Genomic DNA, 27,313 nt, shown 5'->3' on the forward strand with positions numbered 1-27,313 from the left:
TAGTAAGTATTGAAAACTATGGTCTTTTCAGAGTTACTGTTGCATTAATAAAACTATTTTTATAAAATATATGAATTGTTATAAATTAATTACTTAGTTATGAAGGTTTTGAAGCTGTTTTGATATGTAATTACAGAATTTAATTGATCTGTGTATGGGATCCATTTAAATGCAAATTCATCTGAGAGATTCACAATGTAGCGTTAAATAAAAATACAAAATGGATAATACGGCAAGTTAAATAAAGACTTGCAAAAACTTCTGTGGAATAAGGATCGCTCCTTATTTTTTTGATCAAAGTAATGTTATTTAATTTAAGTAATAAAAAAGCAGCCGTTGTCTAGAGTAGAGTCTGTTCTATATAATGTGTGTGTCGTGTTATGTGGTGTGTAGTGTGTGTAGTGTGTGTGTGTCGTACGCAGTACTGACAGCGCGCGCAGCTGCGGCGCGTGCGCGCAGAGGCGGTGCGGCGCGGCGGCGAGGCGCGCGCGGTCCGCGCGCAGCGTGCGCAGCCGCGCCGCGCCCGCCAGCGCCGGCAGCGACGACAGCCGCGCCTCCGACAACACGCTGCCAACGAACATGACACAGATTAGCCATCGTACCCTTGAAAGTGGTAGAAACTTCGTAGTCCAACTCTGAAGCCACATTTCTGACTTGGTTTTTAAAACACTTTTATTAGCTTGCATTTTACTGCGGTTCGTAACCTTTCTCTCATAGATAATAGCCGATAGAACAATTGTAATATTTAAAATATCAATATAATATAATATTTATTTATTTATTTATTTATTTATTTATTTATTTATTAAAAAGTCGCACCAACAAGGTGAACACTGATGCATACAAATTATTTTGATAAAACATTGAGATATATATTAAGTGCCACCTCAATTACAGGTGCGAACAGCTTGAGCAACTACATACTAAACAATATTTTATAGTTATATTCTAAAATGCTATTAGGAAAAAAATGTAAAAAAATAACAATATTCAAAAAACTATACATTCCTGATAACATAACTCACAACATGATTACAAATTAAATAACATCAACATTGAGATGCAACATGATTACAAATTAAATATCACACGCTTTACTCTTAAACTCTTTGTCATTAAAAATTATTTTCTAGTTTTTAGGTCGATTAGCAATAAAAGCGTCTTTTTTAGTTTTTTAAACTATTATTTATTTGCTTTAGGGTTGCAATGTATATGTCATGTAATTTAGATCGGAAAACATTCCTATCTTGAATTGATTACAACTCCGTCGAACGACTCCGACTACATGCGTCCATGATCACGAGCCCATTACTGTCCCGATGCTGGGCTGTAGAGCATCATCGGGATGTTCATGGCGATGTAGAGTTTCCTTTTAGAATGATTTTGGTTTAAACGCTGTGAACTAGCGACATATCTGATTTTTCAATACGGAAAGTAAAATCGTCGTAAAGTAGACAATTCAGCGAGGTGACATTGTATAGACAATATTTCATGTATTATACGGTACCCTCGCTCCGCGCAACACAAATAACTCCAGCGACCCCAGAATTCCTTGCTTTGTAAACCATTCAAACTACTCCTAATTTGCTACTCAAACGGGAAACGACGATAATTGAAGTAAAGACTGCAAGCTTATGCATTTACTATAAAATATGAAACGGAATGCAACTGTCAGGAATATAAACAGAAATAGAATTTTCAGGATCAGAGGGAATTGAGTGACATTTATACCGTATCTATACCTTTTAACGGCTCAATTTGTTAAATTACTTTCTGGAATCCATTTTTTCCCTAAACCCTTGATCACTTTTTATAATATTCACAACAAGAAAATTATTTCCCAAGTTCGATAAGTATCGATATAGATATAGAAACGATAAGGATGGCCAAAATGCTTACTACGAAGGGCGAATGTCAGCGAAGTCAAAATATCATTGAAAAGTTTAAAGTCAGAAGTTTGTAACATTTTTCATTTCCCGAAACCGTTACGAGTGAGGAAGTTGACGTCGGAGTGAATGGTTTTATTTCGGCGACTCAGCTGAACGAGCTGAACCCGCTGTAAACAACGGCGCGACGCTGCCGGCGCGGCGGGACGGCTGCGGGGCGGCAGTGGAGCGGGAGCGGGACGGGAGCGATGCGGGGCGGGGCGCGGAGACACCGGGCGACATAAATTTTGCTAGAGTCAGTTAAGAATGCTATTCCCAAAAATACAGTCTATAAACTGTTAGATAATAATTATTTATTTGTACGAAGCATTTTCTTTTTCATTCAAGCCCGCATAATTTATTGGCTCTTTTGATTTCGTGTGTTACGGAGATTGTGACTTTATTTTTACCAAAAATTAACGCAGACCAATCAGATTCAGCAATCAATTAGCATCGTAAAGTTATTTGCAAAACTGGGCGTCAATTCTTTTAGATGTCTAAAGTCAACAGGTAGAGCCGGATAGGTTATTGAACTCTATTCGAGTACCCTTGCGGTTCTAACTGTGTTGTTTTATACTCTTTATGCTCGCAGCCATTCATTAGCGCCGATCGAACTCAATCATTCGTGACGTAATAAATTGTGTATGCCTCATATCGTATCGATTACATTACTGATTTAACACTTAATAATAGTAGAATTAAATAATATAACAAGGGCAAATTAACGATACTTTTATTTTAGCAATAGTTTGTATCGTTCATTTCATAAAAATAAATCAGATTAGTCCTCTTAGAGATTGATTAATGTATTGTACATTTAATCTATATTGAACTGGCTGACTGAACTTCTATTTTTGTTCAAACGGTGTTGCGTCGCTACCTCTGAGGACTAAGTGTTCCGGTCGGGAGAAATTGTGGCCGGTTATAATTACCCAGCGGCAGTATAAAGCATTGGGAATTAAGGAAAACTGTAGAGGTGGCCAACAATTGCATAGCATTGCTGATTCATCGATCGCAGAATTGGTGGTCGTGGTGAATATGATGGCGATGGTAGGTGTTGGTACTGACAGCGTGGTGAGGCGCGGCAGGTGCGAGAAGGCCTGCGCGTGCAGCTGCGACAGCGGGTTGGCGCGCAGCTCCAGCCGCGCCAGCCGCGCGCACGCCTGCAGGCCCAGCCCCACGCGCTCGATGCGGTTGTTCGACAGCGACCTGACACACAAAAACACACTCAACAAACTCCCATCCCCATGTTGTGGAATACAAGTGCACACACACAACAACCTTTGAAACAAATATGTTAACAGTCCCTTATAGATAATAAATAGCTCTACCATGTAGTCAATAATAAAAACTGCATCTTTGTTTAATGCTTCAGCTTTAAGTATGCTTTATGATCTTACTTGTATCTATGACCTACCGTAGAACACGTAGAGCCTAAGCCACCAAGGAGACTTTCCACGGTATTGTTTCCTCTGTACAGTATTCAGTCGTGTTTGAAATACTTTAATTTCATGTAATTTACTCAGAACTGCTTTCTACTATAATAGCTTGGAACTACTGCTAAAATTGCTATCAGAAAGAGGAAGTACTCATGGGTATCATTTTACGTCATAGACATAAAGATAACGTGTAAACCGGACATTATACAGTAGATCTGCGGTAATGAAATCCTTGAATCTATTTATGGTGGAAGAGCCAGTAAGATTTTATGAATTCTGTATGATATGTAGATTGTATACTCACAGATCCTCGAGCATCGGCAGCAGGTGGACGGCGGGCGGGAGCTCACTCAGCAGGTTGTCTTCTAGCCTCCTGATATAAAAGTCCGTATCCGATGTTACGTTATGCGTCACATAAATAATAGAATATTGTTGTTTCTTTCCAGTCCAAACCTTCAAATATGGTCGCATATAATTCAACCAAACTAACTATACAATAATTTTGCGCCTTTCGAGTCTGAACTTGTTATCAGACAAATGTTTCGATTAAACTTTTCCATCTATCGCATATGTTTGCCGTAAACGAGTAAGTCTAATAATACATGAACGCATTGAACCTTCATCGATATACATGTGCATATTTGTAGGAATAGAATTGCTATTTCTGTACTTGTTGATTACTATCACCATAAAACGAGACGAACAAGGGAAAATGAGAAACAAATCGTAGTCCCGACTGCGGAAACAAATAAAATAGATCTTCATCGGGCGCCAATGTTACATTTATGTGTCTACTTACGAGTACATATAAATGGTTCGTACATCTGGGGATCAGTTCTCTCCGCAAACATGTCACATTCATCAAATGTTGGGGTAATACTTATTGTTTGTTTTGCCGAATATATCCTCGCGCGAAGGAACCTCGCTGTGTACTTTATGATAAATTACAGGCAATCACTATGGGCGCGGAATATGTTTGAACGTAGCTTTCGGGGGATTAAGGGATATTGTATAATGTATATTTACGTCTATTTATTATACTCTCCTTTCGTATTTATTTTGGTGCTGACTTTGAAATAAGTATAAGAATCAAATATAAATTTAATTATTTATACAGGATGATACAATGTGTACTAAGTACTTATTCAAAATTCACAGGTTATCTTAACCTGATCAGATCAGAAAATACTAGCAAATTTTGTTGGAGGACGGAATTTGGTTGTTTATCACAAAATATTATTCTGAAGTTACAATTTTATAAGACATTGCAATTATAATTAATGTGACGATTAGCGATAATCATCAAAAAAAATTTTTTTTCTGGCTTCAGCGGTATAAGTTCCAAAGATTTATATAACCCAATGACAAATTGTGAAATAAATACTATTTCACATATTCGGTGAGTAAGGACGACATTTGGTGGATTTATTTCCTTATTACTATAATAAAACCCATTCCCAAAGGAAGTTTCAAGTCAACAACTTTTTACTTGGAAAGCTTTCCATTCCCTGTAGAGTGAAATGTTATCGGAATAAATGTAAGGAAAAAACAAGCTAGCTAGATTCTATTTATTTGGTTTACTATCGTGTTATCTGACACATCAGCCCGGCGGCGCACGCTACACCTTTCGTCAGACGCCACTCTTCGAGGGTTGTGGCTGACGACGTAATTGTTTGCGTGTGGAGCTGCCAGCGAGCTGGCAGCTGACAGGTGTCGGGCGACGTTGCCCCGCGCCTGCCTGCCAGAGCGGCGCGCTTCATATACCCCATTGCCCGATACCGCCTCACAGTGTTTATCGTTCGTGTTACGCTAAAAAATGGAGGTCGGATTTACGTGATCCTAGTTAATTAAGCTTGAACAAAGTGACTTTTTATGTTATTTGTTCTTTATCCGACTGTCCCAAAAGGAGGGTAATGTTTTCCGGCGATATGTAAATGTGTATCTATTTCTATGTCACGCTCCGTAGCCTAACCGGCTTGTTTGACTGCAATATCATAAAATGTCAAAGTTATTTGTTTTAGTTCACGGTATCGTGTTTTCGCCGGCGAGAAATATTGTCAGGGCAAAAGAAGATACTACTAGCGTAGAGTACTATACAAGCTTTGGTAGAGGTACTCACAGCACGCGCAGCGCGGGCGTGCGGGCGAAGGCGAGCTCGTCGATGTGCGTGATGCGGTTGCGCTTCAGTATCCTGCGAACAAAACAAATTAATAATTAATCAAATGCTTCTTTTCAGCAAAAGAGACAGTAATGTAGGGCAGTTCGTTTTGTTCAACTATTACATTTTATGTAAACAACATAAGTAGCTGAATGTCTACATAAAATGTAATAGTTGAACAAAACTCATAAGTAAAGTAAAATGATTATGCAAAGGACAATAAGTATTTATTTAAACCGTCATGCAAAATAAACGATGTCCCTCATGGCTCCCACGGCAGCTAGTTACGACCACTCTACGAGAACTTTCAGTGGATGTGTCTGGGGCGCTGACCCACAGCTAAATGACCTCTATTTATGGTAACATCACTATTAAAATATACCTACGAACTATTTCACGATACAAAGAGGTAAATTCTGAAGTAAAACTAAGAAGTGACGCATTTATAGTAGAGTTCTTTAATATTCTATTACACCTTATTGATATAATGTATTGTTTTACGAGTTCTCGTAATAGAAAAGTAAGAGCGCTTCGATAGTAGCTCGTCCTACAGTTCATTTGTTTTCCTCGAATTCCACTTAGCGTAGACTGTGTTGGATAAATATATTTATTTTGCTGAATTTTCTCATAATGTATATTTGAATAAGGAAAATTATGTTAGAAAATGAAAGATGTACATAATTTGCATTTTCACAAATTGGTAGATACGGTATGGTTCGATCGGTGTGGTATGACCGCCATACCTATTTCTAAGCAGCTCTTGCTTTTCACGGGAAGGGTGCGGATACTGTGAAAATCGGCTGATTTACTATGAGGTGAACATGTTAGTCCTCAAGAGTGGCAACTCACCTATAATCGTTTTCAGGAAGAATGCTTGTTAACGTTAGGTAAACTGCGTGCTTATTAGGTACTTCATTCTTATAAACAATTCAACAAACAGGCGTATACTCCATAAACTCTTCTTATAATATGTTTTCTTAAAAGTAATAGAATTTTAATTTGATTATTTTTGATACGTGACGATCCATTTACTTGTCATCTACAGCAATCTACAGGAGCAGATAGTTCATTGTGTTGTGGTGCGGGGCGGGCGGCGGGTGAGGGGCGGGGGCGACCGAGTGCGGCGTCATAAATCAGCGGCGTCTGATCGACGCGTGAGAAGGGTTGCGCTCCGGGCGGGATGCGAACCGACAGATACCATCTCCTGCAGGTTCAAGGTTTGTTGTAATACCGTATACCTACGAGGGCTGTAGATGCACAAAGAATGAAGTGCTCAAGATTTAATTTTTAAACTTTTACGAACACGATGTGCCCAGCAATTGTATTTATTTACAGAAAATTTTCACTATCTTTATTGAAAGTTATTTTCGACACGTGTCATTGTTCCCAAAGATGCTTCTGTTGAATAGAAAAAGATTCAATTATTAAAAATAAATGTTTTTTTGTTGACAAAACATTATCTCGCTCAAAGGACCAGAAGTGTTTTTCAGCTCGCTATCGTAAGTTTTCATAATGCCTCTATTGTTTGCGGGATTTTCTTTGTTCATCCAGGCGGTGTAACGGCTATTTCTTAGAGCCGAGCGCAGAGGGCGCGGGGCGACGACCCCGGCCGGCTCCAGCAGCCACTATCATGTTGCACTATCGATTGCGGCCGCGACCGCGCCGCGCCGCACACCACACCCGCAACATATCCCACGTTTATGTTAAAGCCCTAACCTTAAAAGGATTAATATGTTTGTTTGTTCAAATCATGATTTAAATTAGAAGCTGATAAAATATTTATTTTTTCAAATAACTTTTATTTTAACATTGTTCATAAATATTTATTTATAATTATGTTTAACTACACTTTTTAACACTTAACATTGCTGTTTCATAAATGGCTAAAATAATTATGGCGGTGCCTCCGGAGTCGAACTACAACGAGTTCTATCACATTCCAAATTATTATTCTAGCATCGTTTTTGCAAAGTAATTTCAAGAAAGGCTACATGGTTGTTGTACTTTTATTAGTAACGTTAAGCTTACAATTCACCACAGTTAGGAAACAAAGAGTATGTAGTTAGGGAAGGTAAGTAATGGTCAATGCCGGCGCTCAATGGAGTGCAGTCAGTCTGGTCGTGTGCGACACGCCGCGCTCGTAAATGCAATTACTTCCGCGTGCAGCCGTGATTGCTTTTTAAATGCAGGGCGATGTTGCCGCGCGAGTGGTCACGTCGCTCTATTATCTGACGCTTATGGCTCTCTCGTGATGACCACGAAGCTTACACTTGTAAGCATTATATAAAAACATCAACATTCATTATCTTCGTTCTAGATAATTATGTTATTTTCTAAGGTTACGTCTAGTTTAAACTAACTATCGTTAAGCGGTACGTGTTTTCGCAGAATTTCAAACGGACTTGAGAGAATAATTGTTATTTTAATTAATTTCTTCCCAGAGAGCGGAGAGCTTTGATGTACCATTTATTACGTTGATAAATTAATGTTCGGCGAGTCCATTACCGCCTACAGGTAGTAACGAACCGACGGACGTTAAATCTGAAATACATATTAATGTTTCTGAAGTTCGGTTTCAGTTACAATAATAAAATTTAAGCTGTGTCAAGTATCTTTTTAATGTGCAGTCGAAATGGCTCGTAAACTTTTACAGCTTTGAAGCTGTAAGTGGTAAATGTTTACATTTCATTTTATATTTCGAATAAATATTGCGGTGCAATGTTGTTTCCATAAAACGGTATTTCGTACCGTCCAAGGTATGTACTATATTACAGCTATTGTTCATAATCGTTTTGTGTATTGTTCACAATATTGTTCATAAATTCGAAAATACAAACGAACAACGGTTTTTTTGGATCCAGTAATTAAATAATTCTTTAATACATTTTCATGATGCGTAGATTATTTATTGTTTGGAAGTACTTGCCTGTAACGTGAGCGACATAAATGTTGATGGCCAATAATATTTAAGGATTGAATATAAATCTGTTTAATAATTAATTATTGAGAGACATATTTATGTTGATCTGTTCGAACTCTGCTAGTTATTCTAAGGTTATTGAATTTAGTCTGCGACCAGCATAATATTATATTATAGATATCATCGGCATTTTAGGTTTTACACAAATCATTGGCTTTCAATTCCATAGCGCTAGAATCAGGATAGGCTCTGGGTTTTTTGTATCTATAATATAATAATTATCTATTTAATAGGAACATAAGGATTTTCATCTATTTACCCAATAACACGAATAGTCTTGTTTCACATAAAGGATCAACTAATCTACGTTATGACGAATAACTGCTTAATTCCTAGATGAGCTCTGTATGCTGTATAGTTATAACGACCCAGTTATGGTCCTTGTAAGCAACAAAGATGAATACATAATTAATCTGTGTTGTTCGAGTGTAAACCCGCAAGGGCCGCGTGACAAACGGCGTAAACTTCCCGTGTCTTGCAGATTACTCGCGTTTACGGCGCCCTTACAATTAATATGCGAGCTCGTAAACCGGCGATGTTGCCAGCGCGCCGCTAATGGGCGATTTGCGATTAATTGCCGCTTGTTTTGATTAACTAATCGCTATAATAAAGGGCTTATAGGGTTTGGGACGACGGATCGTTATCTGCAAACTTCCCTGCAAGTAGGTACTCTACATTATTGCTTTCGTCTGTTTAGTTTTGAAATGGTTCATTCATCATTTTATCAATAATACTCAATCACAATTTAGTTGTTTTTTTGCCAACAACTAAATTAGGAATGAGTATTCAAATCGCAGTAATCGCCGTCCTCGATCTGAATCGCAATACGTCTTGTGAGCAACAGTTTTATTTCATTTTTATCAGTAACAAAGCCTCTAGTTGGATCAGCTCACTGAACGGATATGATTTATGATCGGAGTGACGGCAAATTTTTGTATCTACACTTTTTTCTGGCACATTGCTTGGCAGAAACCTCAGAGTGGATATTAGTCAAGTTGCTCTGAGACGGTTACGTGATTTAAATAAGCCTTCTAAGTGTTGTAACGAGGAAGCCACAGGCACCGCTCACGCACTTGATTGGTGTCGTAAGGCTCGCGAGTGGTATCGTAAGTGTGTGGTGATCGATACCCCGCGGCGGGCGGCGGCCGCGAGGTTTCTTGACCTTGGCGCGACCCGCGCGAGGCTCGCTGCCTCCGCGGACACTTGCACCACTGAACCTCCGGCGCCGCCATTCCTATCTTGCAACTCATTATGCACTCCACTGACTTTAATTATGACGATAACTTGAGATCAGGTTTTAGATCACTCGTTTGTTATAAATGTAAAGCATGTAACAATGCAACCTGTGTAATTCATTGGAGAGTGGCGATACAGATATACGGAGAATATTTTATTAATAATTACTATTTCATAGGAATAGATAGTACATAGGTAGAGACTCGTACTCTCTTACCACTACGTAATTGACCTTGTGATAGTTTATAGTAATGACGACCATTAAAATAAAAGTATAAATAAGTAGCCATTGCCAACAAGTATTTAAAACTAAAATATGTAACAACCATTCGGTAAAATCATCTCCGAGTAATATAGTAGTAGTAGAGAGTACTAACAAGTGAGTGTAACATGATGTAAACTAAGATGTCAGTGCAGCTGACAGCGCGGACAGAGCTCGCCGCCGTCGCGACGCAGCTGTCGGCAGATGCTGCACCGCGCCGCGACGCCGTGACGTCACTAACATTTAATAGTACGCTTAAGTGCTTTGTGTTGTAAATTGGTGTATAAATAAACCGTGTAGAGTATCATAATGTCCCATCCGGTGAACAGCTGATAGCTTCATTACCATTTATATGAATCACTGCATCTTGTACACATGGTCTTATTCCATTCATGTTAACGTTTCGATAACTGTGCAGCGTACATTATAACTATAAAGTACCAATTGGTGATGTAATTGTGACGAAATATTTGGAATGAAGATCGACTAGAGTTCTCATTATACTTGTTCAGTGTATGTTGTATGTACATGTATGTACCGAGCGCGGCGACCGGTATACCGGTCATGGCTCGTGAATGAACGAGCTGCTCACCTTCGCCGCCTCCAGCAGGGATGCAACGATATATCGACAGATTATTATCGATATGAATTATTGCCGATACCATACTATCATATTACAATGCATTTAAAATATCGTTATGGAACATACTAAATAATTAAAGTACCTCGTTATGCGTCTACGTCGGTAAAAAAAATTGTCAGATTTATTAAATTTTTTAATCGGCGAGTTAAAGGTCCTCTGTGGTGAATATTTCGTGAAAGTGTTCAATTATCAATAATTATTCGATAATATCCGCGTTAAAATTCTCGATATTATAGTTATATTGATATTTTAGGTTTGCATATGAAAGTATTCCGATATTTATATCGATAATTTCACCATCATCCCTGCTCCACTAGTCGCGCTCGCATCGCGGCGGTGGAACTTGATTGAGCGGTTTGAACCTACTTCGAGCTTAAATTATATTTAGTGTCGCAAAAAATGTAACTCGGGCTTAGAGGGCTTCCAACAGGTTAATAAACTCTTTGATTAGGCCATTGAACAACATCTTCGTATTTTTTGCCCCCTGATTCAATTTTTCCATTAAATAAGATGACACTCAGTTACGTGTTAAGTATAAATTTGCGATTTAAGGATAAGAGTAAAGAAAATAAAAGTACCTAAAAGTGGGCAAGCCACACGGATTTCGGTTTCGGTGACTGGATTTCGATTTATTTCGATCCTTTAGTAGCATTATAAGAAATATTTAAGTGCCTGCATAGTAAAATAAATATATTTCATTTCAGTAAATCATTTTTGGCAGAACTAAAATGTACATTTAATACTATGTAGTACGCCACGAACTCTACTCAATTAGGCTGCGTGACGTCGGCGGGCGCCGCGCGGTAGGAGGCGGTAATGTAATTATAAATTACTTATTACGGGTTACAACTATGAGTAAGTGCCGCTAAACGTTTAATTACTGTAATTCGAAGTAATCACTATTACGATCTGCTTGTTCATTAACTCTATTTTCCTTCGATGTTTTCATTAGAATTTAATTATTTATTGCTTAACGAAATGTAGAGTTTTATATGAAATTTCATTTTCGTTTAGTTCATTACATGTTTTACAAATATTTGAAACTAGTGAATGGAGTATGTAGCTATGAGGTTTTTGATAACAAAAATTATAGAGAAAAAGCTTTTTATAAGCTTTTATTTTTGCCTTAACCTCAGTCATGACTACGCGCCTATGTGGCGGTAATGCCGTCGCCGTCAACGCTAAAATAATTCTACTATTATAAATTTTAGCCTTAATTGTTCACATTGTTTAAAGACTAATGAAACATCTAAAGTATTCAATGGTAAATACCACTCACAGTCAATAAACATCTTAATTATGGGAGGATTCAATTGGAATGTCCTCATCGTGCTAAACACTGTAATCACTGTCATCTTTATAAGTATTAAGTATCGGTTACATAAAATAGCATTGAATATAAAATCATTATCTCTTTTATGTAACCTCGAACAGGTCAGCAGTATTGGGGTCGCTATTGTTCCTAGAAACAGATCGGAAGCTATTTGCGGACCTGTTTCCTGCCTCACTTGTGCTGAGTTATCATGTAGTAGGTATATGATTTTGACTTACAGCGTGTGCAGTGAGGGCAGCGGCGGCAGCGAGTCGGCGCGCAGCTCCGCGATCAGGTTGCCGGCCAGGTTGCTGCAACAACACACACGTGATCATTACACTTGTCGTACACACATATTGCTAAACGGGAAGGTAATCTGATTGATAATGAAATGAAATGAAATATATTTATTTCTATAGGCCAACGACGGCACTTACAAATTGTCAGGTACAATATTTTTCTTAAACTACTACCGGATCGGTACGCGACCTCATAAGACGACTGACCGACCGGATAAGAAGCTCATTACTCATTGCTTGTTATCAAGTTCGAAACAAGTTCCTTAGACCGAACAACTTCTATTTGAATTCGATCACAGATGCATTGCTTGAATGTGTTCTTTGCTAAGCGGTTGAACAACACAGCAGTGCTGTATCAAGTGTGCAGTGGATCCGCATAGAGTTATCATATAAAAAGTGCGAGAGAAGTCAGAGGGAGAACTCTACTTAATCTTCTAGTATTGCTACGGTAGGAGAACCCTACGTGGTTCACCTAACTATATTGTAGAAGTAGAAATAGGTGCAGTGATATTTATTTCTGCTACAATAGCAGTGTTACTCCCTGGTGTGTTCCGATAAGGTGACTATACTAAGAAATATAAGTTTGTTAAGTATTCTAAGTACTCAGGGTACTTGATGTACATGAGGGGCAGTCGCTACTTACCATCAGGTAGGTGACATACTCATTTGCTAATTGTGTTTGATTACATTTTGTCTATAAATAATAAAATAAAGTAAATACATAGTTTAGGATATAGTATAAAAGTTTGTGTGTCAGAATGATAAACTACATATAATTGAACCCCTGGCGAGCCTGCCTGTAATTGTGTACGCAACCCTAAACTAACAACGGCTGGTGTTTATGTTACAAACTCTGCCTAGCGTTACAATTATTTCATAATATACATTTTATATGTATAGAGAGAGATAAACCTTTAATTCTAGTTGGAGTTGTTACAGATTTTGTGTTTGTGTTTTGTGTTCATTACATTTCTTGATAACGACCCCGCTACCTTCCAAATTTTTCATTTTCCTCTTGACTACTTTTTTTCAATTCAGATGGTTGTCACAAATTTATATAATTATTTTTTGTGAATAAGAAACTGTCTTCCAAAGACGTAGCAGCTGCTGCGTTGTAGAGAAAAGAATCAAAAACACATTCCGCTTCCACTCACATTACAGGATACTTATGGCTTGTATAAAGCTTTCAATTTCGTTTATGCGTAACCAAGTCTACATTCCCGACGCGAAATTATAATACCTATTAGTCATATTATCACGAGAGACGGACGCTGTTGATATTTATAGGACGCAACATAAATATGTAGGAGGGGGTCGTCGGCCGCGGCCGCGGAGTTTTCCTCGCTACACGCTAACCGAAATATTATTTTTCTCCATGTTATTGCGAGTGGCATTAGATACTCATCGGCGTACCATTTGCATGTATTACGAGCTCCGAAATCTGCGAATTATCCCTCGGGGAGGGTCCCTCGCGCGGGGACGTGTATGTAAATACGCAGTAAATGTGCCACAGTTGATTTAGTGGCCTCCTCCGGGCTCTGCCGGGTAACGACGTGTTTGCTGTGTACCTTCAATGTTATCTTGCTAAGGGGAACAGTTAACCCGTCTACAAAATAGAACGCGATTTCCCGAGATTATTAGTAAGTCTTGTATACCTGCTGATAATCTGTGTAGAGACAAATAATTCTGAAATATAGGTCAGCCAATAGTTAGAGCATAAATTAATAAGATAATCAGTTACATTTCATTTAAAAGTTTACGATGGAACCACATCCAAAGCATTCGCTTAACAGTTTCTTTTTAATGTAATAATGAAATTAATTTTCCCCGCTCCAGTTGCCGGCCGACAGCCGTCGCCGGCTTTGGAAGAATAAAAAGCTTCCTCTAAATTAATAAATACATTTACGTTTTTCCAACGTCCTAAATTACTTTTGAAGTGTGAAATAACTCGTTAACACTGTTAACAGTTCATATTTATTCCCGCGACGATCTTTGTAATTCACAAAGCGACGACAAGAAGCGATCGCCGCCCGCCGTAGATTTATGTGCGAACTTTTTTCCTTTTCTTTGCGACTTCATCCGCAATCCAGACAGGCATTTACTCACATAATATTTTACAAACCTCTCGTGTTATACTCGCGTACTTCATCAAAATAATGTACGGAGAAGATTCAATTCAGTCAAAAGAAGTGTCAATGATTCCTCTGTTTAAATAAAATCATTAAGAGTATCAAAAGTTTCAAAGGGTGCTATTTTCAAAACGTCGCCTACAGCGATTATTACTTTAGATAACTTTATCAGCCCCAAAAGTGACTTGCCTAAATACGAAAGTGTTTCGTGTAATATTATTGAGGTCTGTTTATTCGGCCGGCCCCGGGGCACGTCCGGAAAGAGTCACGTGTCATGTGTGGCGGACAGCGCTCCCGGCGGAGCCTCGACCTGCGGGCTCCAGGGATGTGTTGAAATATGTACTATGTAAATAGTATAATTATATAATTTACGTAGTTCTTTCTTTATGTGATTCAAGTGATACTGGCGCACATGGACATCTGAAATTATCAAGAATTAGAGTTCTAGTCTCGTCTTTATCCACTCGGCTGCGCTTAACATTCCTAACATAAGTTAGAAATGTGGGTAGTGGTGATGCAAAATTGAAACACGAAGATGCACACAACACTCTTTAAAGGTGGTGGAGCGCCACCTTTAAAGTGTATTGTGTGCGTTATGTGTAGCATTGTGTGTTGAGTGTTCATGTGTGCGCACGTTGTGTGCTTTGTATGTGTGTGTGTGTGTATGTTTGTATGTACTGACAACGCCTGCAGGTGCGTGGTTGTCCCGAGCGTGCCGTAGCATTGTGTGCGTGAGTGTACATATGTGCGTACGTTGGGTGCTTTGTTACAAACAAACAAACACAATACAAACGTATATGTGTATGTGCGTGTGTATGTGTGTGTGTGTGTGTGTGTGTGTGTGTGTTTGTGTGTACTGACAGCGCCTGCAGGTGCGCGGTGGCGGCGAGCGCGGCGGGCGGCGCGCGCAGGCGGTTGCGCGCGAGCCGCAGCACGCGCAGCGCCCGCACGCCCTCCAGCGCCGCCGCCTCCACCTCCTCCAGCTGGTTGTCCTCCGCTGACCTGACACAGAACATTATTCTACTTATTGTTTCTTCACTTACGATTGTTGTGTGTTTAAGAATCTGATATCATAAAAGAAATAGCAAACAGATATTTTATCTATATAATTTTAAGCGATTAATTCAGGAACATCATAGAAGAACACAGTGGACATCTAAAAACATATTCCAGAGAAGATTGAAACAAGAAGTCTGAAACGTTCTCGTGATCATGATTCCCATACTACTATTTCCAGAAACCATATCAGAAGAAGAACTAATAGTGACTTATTGCAAATGACAAATAAGTATGGCAGCTCTACCTATTACTAGAGTCAGAAATTATAAAGATCTGTCAAGTTTAAAAAGGTATCGTGTTAAAATGTTTTCTTCCGTGGTGATAACTTAATCTAAGATGTGGTGATCCAATTAAATAGATATAAAAATAAAACAAAAGAAGTAAACAAAATCTGTTATACGTCAAAGATAAAGCCGCCAATAATAAATAAAGAATAAGATAAAATCTCTACAGTAGGTACAGTACAACGCAACCCTCGTGTCTCAAGCACTTCGCATAATCGAAACGATCGTTCTTGTGCTGTATTAAATTTATCTCGTCTCTTTGTGCACGATTCGTGGAGCCGCGGCCCCCGCGTCTGCTGCCGACGTGAGCACTGCTATTTATCACAAACAATACGACTTGAGCACCACTTAAAAATGAAATAACATTTTTGAGCTTACATCCTTAGATTGTCCTTCTAATTCTGTTTTCCTTCAAGAGATAAGCGTAATGCGCAATGATGTCAAGCACAAATAAAGCGATTGCTAAGTATGTACCGATGTATTACTTATGGTGAGAGCATCCCCGATTCTTGCGAAATATTCGCGAGCGGCATGTGAATACTCATCAAGTCACGATCGCACGACCGCGCCCAGTCTACTAAAAAATGTCTTATGACCTTTAATTATTTTTTGTCAGCGTTATCGTAAAAGGAATGTAATAAATATTAGTTTATTTGTCGTATCGGGTCTGACACAAGTCACAGATGAACAAAAGCGAGTTAATACATACAAGGAGAGAGCGGTTCAGCCGGTGCGGTGCCCCCGGGCCGCCGCGCCGGCCGCCGCGCGCCGGAGGATTTACTGCTATTGGGCAGCCGGCAAGTTACGAGATGCGGAACGTGGCTGATTAACGAGCGCGGGTCAGATGGTTTGCTGAAGCGAATTGTCCTTATCGTGTAAAGTATTGGCACAAATTAATAGTGCCCCTAATTGACGCAATTCAGTACTTAGATCTCTGCGTGTACGAGACCGCAGTGTTACTCGTAGATAGAGCAGAATGACGTAAAAGGTCTACAAAGGATTTTTACGGTTTATACCACAATTATCCTGACCATATTTTTTATATAAAGTAGTTACATGCTAGTTCCCCTTTGATTCAAATAAATAATACCATTCCCAATAGGTTTTTTTTACATAGTACTTTAAATATTCTCTACTTGCTGATTTTTTACTGATTTTGTTATTTTAAATAGTTTTCTGCTGGTTGTAAGTACAAATTTTTGTATTTAATAAACAGTTAAATTTAGAACCTTACGATTACGACACATACCATAACACTTGTAAATTATAAATAAATAAAAAATAAAAAACTTTATAAAAATTGAAGATCATGGAGGGTCAACATCAGGATCACAACACTTAATTTTAATTAATTATTAATATTTATTGTACTAGAGTTGTATTAGTATCCTAGTAGTGTAAGAAAACAAATCACTTATAAAATCGATCAAATAATTATGTATATTAATATAATAAAACGCGTATGTATAAAATATACTATGATACACTATAAACGAAGTGCAAATATATTGCGATACAAGAACACGTTTATCTCTGGGTACAGTGGAATGGCGCTCAATAAATAAGGGGTCTCGAGATAACTTGACAAGTTAATCTGCTTCGGGGTCCTTACGCTCCTCACGCTCGGCCGCAGCCGGTGAGCGGCGCGGATTTACCAAACATTGCTACGAATCTAGCTTTTTATCACTTATCGCCTGATAACTTTATCGGTGCTATTTCGACATAAGCTGGTGAAATGTCAAGTTTGTTAAATGTAGTTCACGGCCACGCGTCAAGTGCCCCGACTCTCGACGATGACAGCTCTCCGACGAAATGCATTTGTTTTATCTTTTCTACACATTGTTATCGACTGCCGTATTTGTAAACGATAATTGGTCATCAATTTAATGATACTGTTTGCAGTTACGACGCTGTAAGAGCGAGGACACATAAATTACATGGACATAAACGTAGGACGTGGACGTGTCGCCGCGGCGTCGATGTGTGCGCGCGAATGTCCGCCGGCGCTTCCGACGCGGGCCGGCGGGAGCGCTGGCGGGAGGCACGAATGCCTAATGCCGCGTTCTATTAGTATCAGCAAATAAATCAGTCAGCATTTGTAATAGTAGACAGCTCGATCTATATCCAAAGACCTATTCATCCCATTGAATTTTGTGTCGATTAGGACTAATACGTTTTATTGTGATAATTTGAGAAATGTACCGCTTAGTACTTGTCGGATAATTTATTGGTTCCTAGTTTGTTAGAAAGATTAATGATGATGTTTTGTCAGATTTATTGAATACAAAGTTTCGTAACGCTGTACACGAACTTCGATGTCGCAAGTCACTTTATGTTGCCACTTTGAATATGTACAATTGTTTTTCCGCGAGCGAAGCAAACAGGGCGTGTTTACTGTCACTCCGCTCTGTTAGCCAAATCGGGAGATTTAATACTCTGTTTACTATTTTTCTACTTAATGTTATTTGTTTCGGGAGGAGCATCTAACTCCGTACCGTATTAATTGAACCATGTGATTTATGAACCGGCCCTTGTCGACGATATTAAATTTACTGCCACCCGAATGTGTAGTTATAGCTACAAGATTGCTCATGTAGCTTCTCAGGATTAACAAAACACATCGTTTTATATTTATGATTAATTTATTGGTGAAGTTAAATAGCTAGAAAATATCATTATTACTTAAACATTTAGGTACTTTTACAATGCTTACTACTTCTGCTCGGTTTTTTGAATTCTAGATTGTCTTAGTATTATCATAAGAGCAAATAGAAATTAGGAAGCTCTTAGTGTTTTGCAAAGTCCACAGGTGCAGTCCGCAGTGTGGGCGGCACATGTCTGCCTGATTAGTATTGCTATCGAATAAGAACCGACATGCAATATATCATATAGTCGGATGATATTAACTGTATCTACCGCAATTAATAATTTAACTCGCAATTTACTACTTATATTATCATAAAATACTATCTTCTTCTAATGAACAATGAGACGCTAAAGAAAACAAACAAAATAAAATTAATTCACTCTTAGTAGCGTCACTTTGTAGTGATATAATTACGGTAGACACACATGCTTTATATGATGAGGAATTACGTTTCGACATCAATAAATCTCTGTGCAGTTGGTCTTCATTTCTATACTTGTCTGTTGTAAGCGTGGAGCGTGTGGCGGTGCGGTGTGGTGCGGGGCGGTGCGGGGCGCGGGCCGCCGTCCTCGCGGGCACGCCGCGCCGACACCACAGTATAAGGATCCATATACTGTGCCGACACCGAGCGACACATGCTTTCAGTACCCTTACCATGAGTTTGTACGTTTTGACAAATATGAATGTTTTGGTATTTGTTTACGTATTTGCCCATACAAATTCCAATCAGCGCCCCTAGCGCATTGTACCAGAACTATAGTGTCAGTAACGTACCATTAAATGTCTAAATTGACAAAATGGCGCTTTATGTTTTGTCTCTCTTGCGAACATGTGAGGCAGACAAAAAGACTTGATCACTAGCTTATTATGTTACGTCTACTCAGTCTACTGAAGCAAACGAAACAGAATAATGGATTGAGTTAACGTAACGTAAAAATGTGGGATGTTTTGAAAACTCATGGCAAGGGTACAGATCGACACATATCATACATCCTACACTCGTTTTATTGCGCTGCGTTTGCGGTCTGGTTACAAACAAACACTGATGGCGACCATTATCAACTTGTCACTTAATTTACTTCAGTGAAGCAAGTTACACTGGTAAAGTAACTTATTTAAATCGTTCAATCATTTAAATATTACTCGATTCTGTCACTTAATTAACATGTCAATTTTGAACAGATTAAAGAAAAAAATATAATCTTATGTATGTATTGTGTGTAATTCGGATCGGGTGTCATGTGAAATACCTATACTACTAAAGTGTTTATACAAAACATCCATATGTAGAGTGCAACTTTATCTAGGAAATTCAACGGAATCCATCGACTACATTAAAGAAGTTAATTGTTTAAAAGTATGTTAAGAAGGATAAGAGTATTTTTATCACAGTTCTCATAAGAAATCCCTGATTGAACATTATACAATAAATTTATCCCAAAAAAAAAAAAAATATATCACTTCCTTAAACGGTGAAGGAAAACATCGTGAGGAAACCTGCATACCTGAGAGATTTATAAAAAAAAAAAATCTTAAAGGTATGTGAAGTCTACCAATACGCACTTGGCCAGCGCGGGGGACTATGGCCTAATCCTTCTCATTCTGAGAGGAGACCCGTGTCCCAGTGGGACAGTAATGGGTTGATGATGAAATGCGTAACTCATATTTCAAGAATATCATTTCCGCCCCAAGCGTTGTTATAGAAGCGTGGCGCGTGGGGCGGATGAGGCGGTGCGGGCCTCGTGTCGACAATGTATTCTAAACAATCTAGTTATTTTCACATCGGCGCGTTATTGAATTCTTACAGGAACGTTCACCTGGTGGCCATTGTTGCCGCGTGCCGACACTGCCGACTGTACGCATATTACCGCTGATTGTTTCCGAGAATAGAGCCTTCAAGCCTCCGTATATTTAAAGGGGTATTGTTCAAAAAGTAACAATCGTATTAATGACCTCCTTTTTTAAATCCAGACTCATTTTTCAGTACTATCTATCTAATTTCAATGTAACTTTTATACTAAAATGCGAATATATATGCATAAATATAAACGTATTTGTATCTTTATATTTTCGGTCCTAACCGTAACCCCAAGGTTTGATTCTGTATGAGATTAAAATTCGTTAGGTCCGTAAAGGTGAAGTAATTGAAAGAGTTTCATAAGTATGCACCGGGGCTTGGAGCGTAATCGCATAGTAAACTCTTTCTTTACTATGGCAATCGTCAGCGATATGGTAATAAAGTTATGATTTTGTTTGAAACTGTACATTGCTAGCTCTACGTATGTTTTGTTATTTTCCGTCAAAATTCCGATATTTCGTAAATATTCCCCTACATTTGTAAAATTTTCAGTACACTGTCAATTGTGTTATCTGTAAACACTATCATTTTATTTTATTTCTCTCTAAAAACAGTTGAAATATTGCGATTTGGCTCTACATTCAACAACCGAACAATAATGCTTAGTCACCGTTAAATGTAGCGTAGCGTATAACAGTTACGCTCAGGGAGGCGGCTTATTTGAAAGATATTAGCAGCGACATGTCGTTGGGGAGTGACGAGCGATATCAGGGGAAGACATCGCGCCATCAGCTGTCGGCGCGACGCGGCCTGCTGAATTATTTATATTAGATCTCTCAGCTGTGCTTGCCGAATGATTGGCTACTCCACATTCTGTATGTCTGTATTGATAACGTGCGGGTAGTGATGCAGTTAATTTACGATTATAATATGACAGTATGTAAACAGTTTTTTTTACTTATAAGAGACGCAAATGTACACGTATGGAGTTTCTTACGCCGCTTCTTTTCCATAGCGAAACACTATCCGAAGCGATGGTAGATTGTCGATGTTCAAATCAACGGGATTTGAGTTTGAATTAGAAGTTTACAAGTGCATATGACATTTAGGAAGCTAAACACATTTAATAATTGCTAGCGACACAGGCATGATTTTTGTGCAAAAATTAATAAGTGTTTTAACTACAATGCAATAATGATAAAAAGGTAACGAAATAAAGAAATTGTTGAAATAAACTCAAGCTTGTGGTTGGAGCTCATCAGTGCCATGCGGTCGGTGGCGGTGGTGGTGAACTTTGTCGTTTAAGTTCCGAAATAGGGACGACCTCTGTTCATCCATGCGTTAAATAGATGAAAAGTATTTTATATCAAAGTAAGTATGATAAAAAATATACCGCATTTATGTTTTCATAACAGCAGTGGTAAACGCAACTGTGTTCAGGTTTGAAGGGTGTGGTAAGGGAGGCTTACTTTTTCGAGGCGTACCAGCTTAGTCCTCAGGTGTAGCGGCGCATCTGTGCCCGATCTTAGGTAGGATTATCTAATGCTATCTGGGTTTGATTACAGATGTCCATAGGCAGCAGTAGCTACTTACTATCAGGTGAACTGCATGGTCGTCTACTACTGCTACGTTATACAAAAAGGTCGTCGCTAATACGGGTCTTCTTCTACAGACGGTACCCACAGCAGATGCAGTCGCGGCAGCGCGGCGGCGGGCAGGCGGCGCAGCGCGCAGCCGTCCAGCCACAGCCGCGCCAGCGCCGCGCCGCGCAGCGCAGCCGCCAGCGACCCCGCGCCCTCCTCCTGCACCCGGGTCGCCGACAGATTCCTACAACACCGTACGCCCTACAGCTATACCACACTCGCTAACACTATACCGCTGTACTTACGGCAAAAAATGGGTAGCACTTGTGCCTCGTGCCGACTTTATTCAATCGATCAATATGTCAATGGCAACACAAAGTCATCACGGGTACTCAGATTACTAATAGTCAAGAACATTAATATTTGTAATATTTACGTGCCACTGATTTAAAACCGTGAATTGATGAGATACAAACGATATAGGTACATACTCAGGGCCGAATTTTGAGGAGGGCAAACGCGGCTACTTTCAGGACTTTCACAAGCGAGGGACCTCCACGACATAGAAAAATATCTAAATTTTGACAGCTCAGTTTGCATGCAACTTATAAGTTTCTTAAACAATACTAAGAGTGTCTTTTTCCAAACATAATTTAATTTGTTGGCAGTATTTTTTCAAATTGCACTGGACCGAAAAAAGTTATTTTTATTCGGAAAATAATGAAGGACCTGCCCACCTCTAAATCCGGCCCTGTACATACTTTATCTTATCTTTTGAAGTTGCGAAAAATGCCGATAAATATAATGTCCTTTAAGCGCCAAAAAGTTTGAACAGCTTTGAGTGTGATCACTCGCCTGATAAAATATAAAACTCGCCTTTTACAAAGTTTGAAACTCGCGAGATTAGATCTAGAGCGTCGCGCCGCGCCGGCTCCTTTGCGCACCACTTCCGGCTTCCGAGGCCCCGCGGAAAATAAAACCAAGGACTTGTACTTGTACGGAGTAAATGGACGTGTTGTGAGACCTGTGACTCATGTTAACAACGCGACGTCCGAGGACTGCGGTTTGGCGTGGTTTTCCTGAAACTCGCGAATGACCGCGACACTCGCATCCGAATCATTGCATTAGCATCGTGTCCTCCTCCCCCCTGCCCCCGCGGGCCCGGCGCCCGTTGCCCACCTCTCGCCACTTGGCAATTTATATATTCGCTTTTATCGGTATTTGGGTCGCGAAGGCGATACCGCGCGCCTGTCGGATTTGTTTTTTTGTATTGCGTAACGCTGTGACAGTGCTCCGTACGCCGTCATCGCACTCGCTACTGAGCTTTAATGTAATTAATGTTGACTGTTATGCCGCAATATCGATATAATGACACGCTGCTCGGGTCAAAGAAACACGATTTCACACTTGGTTTTGATTTTTAAGGAATATTGAACTCAATTATTGAACTTGGATTGATTTGGTTGGAATGCGCAATAATTAGAAATTAAACGAACTTACCTAAGTGAAGTTCCATTTCAATTGTACGAACTGCATAGTCTCGAAATGATAATGTTGACATGTAGTACACCGCCAGTCGCCAGCCTTGTGTCACGTATATTCAGAGCTAAAAACCTCGAATTCAAATAATTTAAAACAATATCCAACCTACTTATAGCGCCCCCTACCGGTAAATGTCATTAAGTTTAGAGATCCTGGGGTCAAGATGTAAGTTCATTAGCTCGATTATTTTACAACATAGATGATATTATGGGTAATACTTATCGTACATAAGTATGGGTGGGTGGGTTATAATATCATTTCGAGACTATGCAGTTCGTACAATTGAAATGGAACTTCACTTAGGTAAGTTCGTTTAATTTCTAATTGTACTTCACTGCATAGTCTCTTCAATGATAATGTTGACATGTAGATGTTTAGAGATTTGTAAAATAACGAGCGTATTAAACAAAATACAAAAACATTTAAATCCTACTATTTTTAAAATTCCTAATTTAATATATCTATTTAAATATTAATTACAGTTATCAAGTATACGTTTGATGTAACGTCTCTACTACAAAATTGAACTTAGATCTGATCCATTCAGCTATCCTTCTAAGAGGGCCTTAACTGACACTCATATGTTTAGACGTCAGCGTAGCAGCGTGGTAATGCGTGCTCTCTAATGGTATGTATTGTAAAAAATGATATATCAATGCCATCATCTTCCGTGGTTGATAAAATCTAGAAACTGTCGTCTGGAAGGTCACTGTATTATAAGATTACATAAAAGAAATAAACTTATTCTTGCAACTCTCAAGTGTTACTAGGCCTATCTAGGTAATTTTATTAAGAATGTGCTGGACAAATACTATGATTACTATGAAATAATGGTAATACTAGATTGTTTGAACACTGGTTATAGTAAGGTTTAAATTCATGTGGCAATTTAATATACAATATCTTCCGACAAGCAATTTGGTTAATATACAATAATGTTATTATTATGTTTATGTATACTTTTTAGAAGTCTCGACTAAGATGTAGGCGAATCGGTAGTAATAATGGCATTCACGGGCTTACACCAAGTGAACGTCATAATATATACGATATCTATTGCTTTTATATATTATTTATATATATATATATATATTACTTATATATTATTATTATTGTTTTTATTTTTTTTCCTTTTTACTATATGAGTAATTACAATAACCAAAAAAGGTAAATAGTATTTTTTCTTCATCTCCACTAAATAATATATAATATTTTACACTTAACTCGCTAAAAATATTTATACATCAGATGTAACCAAGTAATAGCATACTTGGGATATGGAGGATATAAAACCTAATATGCATTTTAAGAACAAAAAGAATTCTAGATATATATATATCAAAATGAAAAGAATATTGTAACCAGTCTACAGATAGATCTAGTTATTTACACTGTTTAGGCCAAAATATTATAAGCACTAGCATCACGTTTTCATTATTGCGTCTAACATTGCTTGTAGAGCAACAAAATCTTGAGATTCGTGTATAGAAACGAAACGCTCCTCGAGGAAGCGAGTACAGGGTAAAACGATACAGGGTAAAACGTTGACGAAAAACAAATGGATTTAGATCTTTTATTTTTTTTTTTTTTTTTTAAATTCATATGAGACCCAAAATGCAACCCTTCCAAAATGAAAGGTTTCTTTTTTTTTTCTTTTTTTTTTTTTTTTAATACTATTTTTTAGGACTGTCTGGACCAGTCTGGTACTACGACAAACTCCCCAACCGTTCAGAGATAATCTTTAACAACAATTATTTTATTAGAAATAAAATTAATATTTCCATTTAAATAGTATAACCTTAGTCATGACATGTAAGTCATACTTCTTGTAGGTTTCCTAGTAAATAAATCTATTTTAAAACCTTCAAAGTGTTAATTTGCAATGTATAATCTTGATTTAGTGATAGCAAATTCATTCTGAAATTATTGAATGTATTAGGGAAATAAAAACATTTTTTGGGTACTCAATAAATCCAATATGTGCCTTGATATTACGGTTAAACGTGGGTATTAAACACCATGCTGTTTCTATATGAAATAACTGTGGAGTTGCCTACACGTATTAGGGTTTCACCGTGTTGAAGATGATTATTGAAAAAATATCTTTAAGCACAATTAACGCTGCATTTAACTTTAAATAGTTGATCGGATTTGTTATTTAAATCAAATCACAAAAATACCGAGAATAATGACCATATGTTACATAACTGATTGTGTCCTGATAATAAAAATAATATGATAACTACCACCTGTAATTATATCTATCTGTAAGAGGGATAGTATTTTGATAAACATTATTAAAATTGTTATATATATATACATATCTTTGCATTTATTATAAATTTTATTTTTTAATATTATTATTATATATATTTTTTTTTTATTTTTTTTTCTTTTTATTTCATCCTTGTGTTGATTTTTAATCTTTTATCTAATGGTAAAGCAATTTGATTTTTTATTTATTTATTCCTTGTATAATACAATGAACAACCTTAACAGTTGTATTATTTCCAATTATCAAACTATCTTTTAAGTAACCAATACATCCTAAAGAATGATATAGCTTGTTATGTCTATGATCCTAAATTACTAAGTGTCGTTATTGTTCCTTGTCCATTATTATGACATTTCAAATAGGAACTATGTTATATAAGTATATAACTGACACAATGTCCCTAGATCTTAATCAGTTATGTATGGTCTTGTATCTTTTAAAAGGTTAGTAAAAACATAAATATAGTGTTCTGCTCAAACCAAAGGAAAGAACTTGAAATGCATAGAATTTCCATTTAACCATAGACATGTAAACACTGTTTAAGGTAATAATGAATTAGTATCAAAATATGCATTCTTGAAAACAATAGTAAGTAGTGAGTGGAATGCCAGGCTTTATTTAAAGCTCAAGATTAAGACCAAGATATTCAATATAAACCAACATCACCATCATCAGGTGTTGGTAAAGTAAAAATATTGTAAAAAATTGGTTAAGAGTAAACAATATGTTACCACTGATGTGAGAAGTCTTTCTACACACAAACCAAGTATATTTTGAAAAATCTTCATTCCTTGAGAATAATGAGTTTAAGTGTTTATACAAATAGACTCTTAAAGCTAACCACTTGCAAAGCTTGGGTCAATAGTTATTTGTTACAACTGGTCTTTAAAATTATAATTATAATTGACCACATTATTAACCACTCACCTGAAAATCTGTTGTGATTGAAGATTTATTCCAAAGGAAACTTCGATCAAGCCTTTCTGTGACACAGGTATTTGTGCATGAGGCTTGTTGTAAGTCAGATAATGACCCTATTTGATATGAGTATCTCAAACTTTTGGATGAAGTTTATCATAGGATGAAGTGTAAATATCTTCGTTATACTTGTTATTATAAAATATTGTACTATATATATATATATATGAATTGAACAATCATTGTTTCTTAAACCATTTTTCCGATCATTTGTTCCAGTACTTGTACTATGAAATTTCTTCTTATTATTTATTATACATAATAAATGACCAGCACCAGTAATAAGATAATTGATAGCAAATTATCTTTATAAAGGCAAATAATTTAAAATTATTAAGAAACAATCATGTCAAATGCTCGAGAGCAGTAAGCATTCGCCTGATGTGGCATGGCTTTTGACTCTTTACAGCTACAATAGTAACTGCAACTTGTGCCACTTTTAAAGTCTAATCATGTGTTATCCGTCCCACAGTTTCCTAGAGGTTCCTAGAGGTCCAGATCTTCCTTTAAACTATTTTTTCCTTTAGTCTATCTATCACCATCTAGATAGATAGATAGTTCCTTTAGTAAATTACTCTTTAATATGCTGATCAACCTAGATACCAAATTCTTATGAATGGTTAAACCAAATTTAGGTTCTTCTAGAGTATTACAAAAGGATATAAATTGTCATCTCTATATCCTCTGTATCATGTACATTATTAATCTGAATGATTCTTCAGTAAAATGTTCATTCATTAAAATCATTACACCCACTCGATGGT

General features: G+C 37.7%; 1 protein-coding gene across 1 annotated transcript in view; it reads right to left on the minus strand.

Moving 5' to 3' along the window:
- Positions 1–27,313, minus strand: part of LOC140754258 (uncharacterized) — a 48,194-nt gene that overhangs the window by 7,534 nt on the left and 13,347 nt on the right. The window contains exons 3-9 of the mRNA XM_073089222.1: positions 21,855–21,998; positions 15,245–15,385; positions 12,195–12,266; positions 5,484–5,555; positions 3,669–3,737; positions 2,994–3,134; positions 430–567 (exon numbers count right to left, since the gene is read on the minus strand). Of these exons, the coding sequence (XP_072945323.1) occupies positions 430–567; positions 2,994–3,134; positions 3,669–3,737; positions 5,484–5,555; positions 12,195–12,266; positions 15,245–15,385; positions 21,855–21,998 (777 nt within the window). The remainder of the gene's footprint in view (positions 1–429; positions 568–2,993; positions 3,135–3,668; positions 3,738–5,483; positions 5,556–12,194; positions 12,267–15,244; positions 15,386–21,854; positions 21,999–27,313) is intronic.

The sequence above is a fragment of the Epargyreus clarus genome, unplaced genomic scaffold (genome assembly GCF_041222505.1).
Source record: "Epargyreus clarus isolate Ecla_fem2 unplaced genomic scaffold, WU_Ecla_fem_2.2 ptg000029l, whole genome shotgun sequence".
NCBI classification, from domain to species: domain Eukaryota; kingdom Metazoa; phylum Arthropoda; class Insecta; order Lepidoptera; family Hesperiidae; genus Epargyreus; species Epargyreus clarus.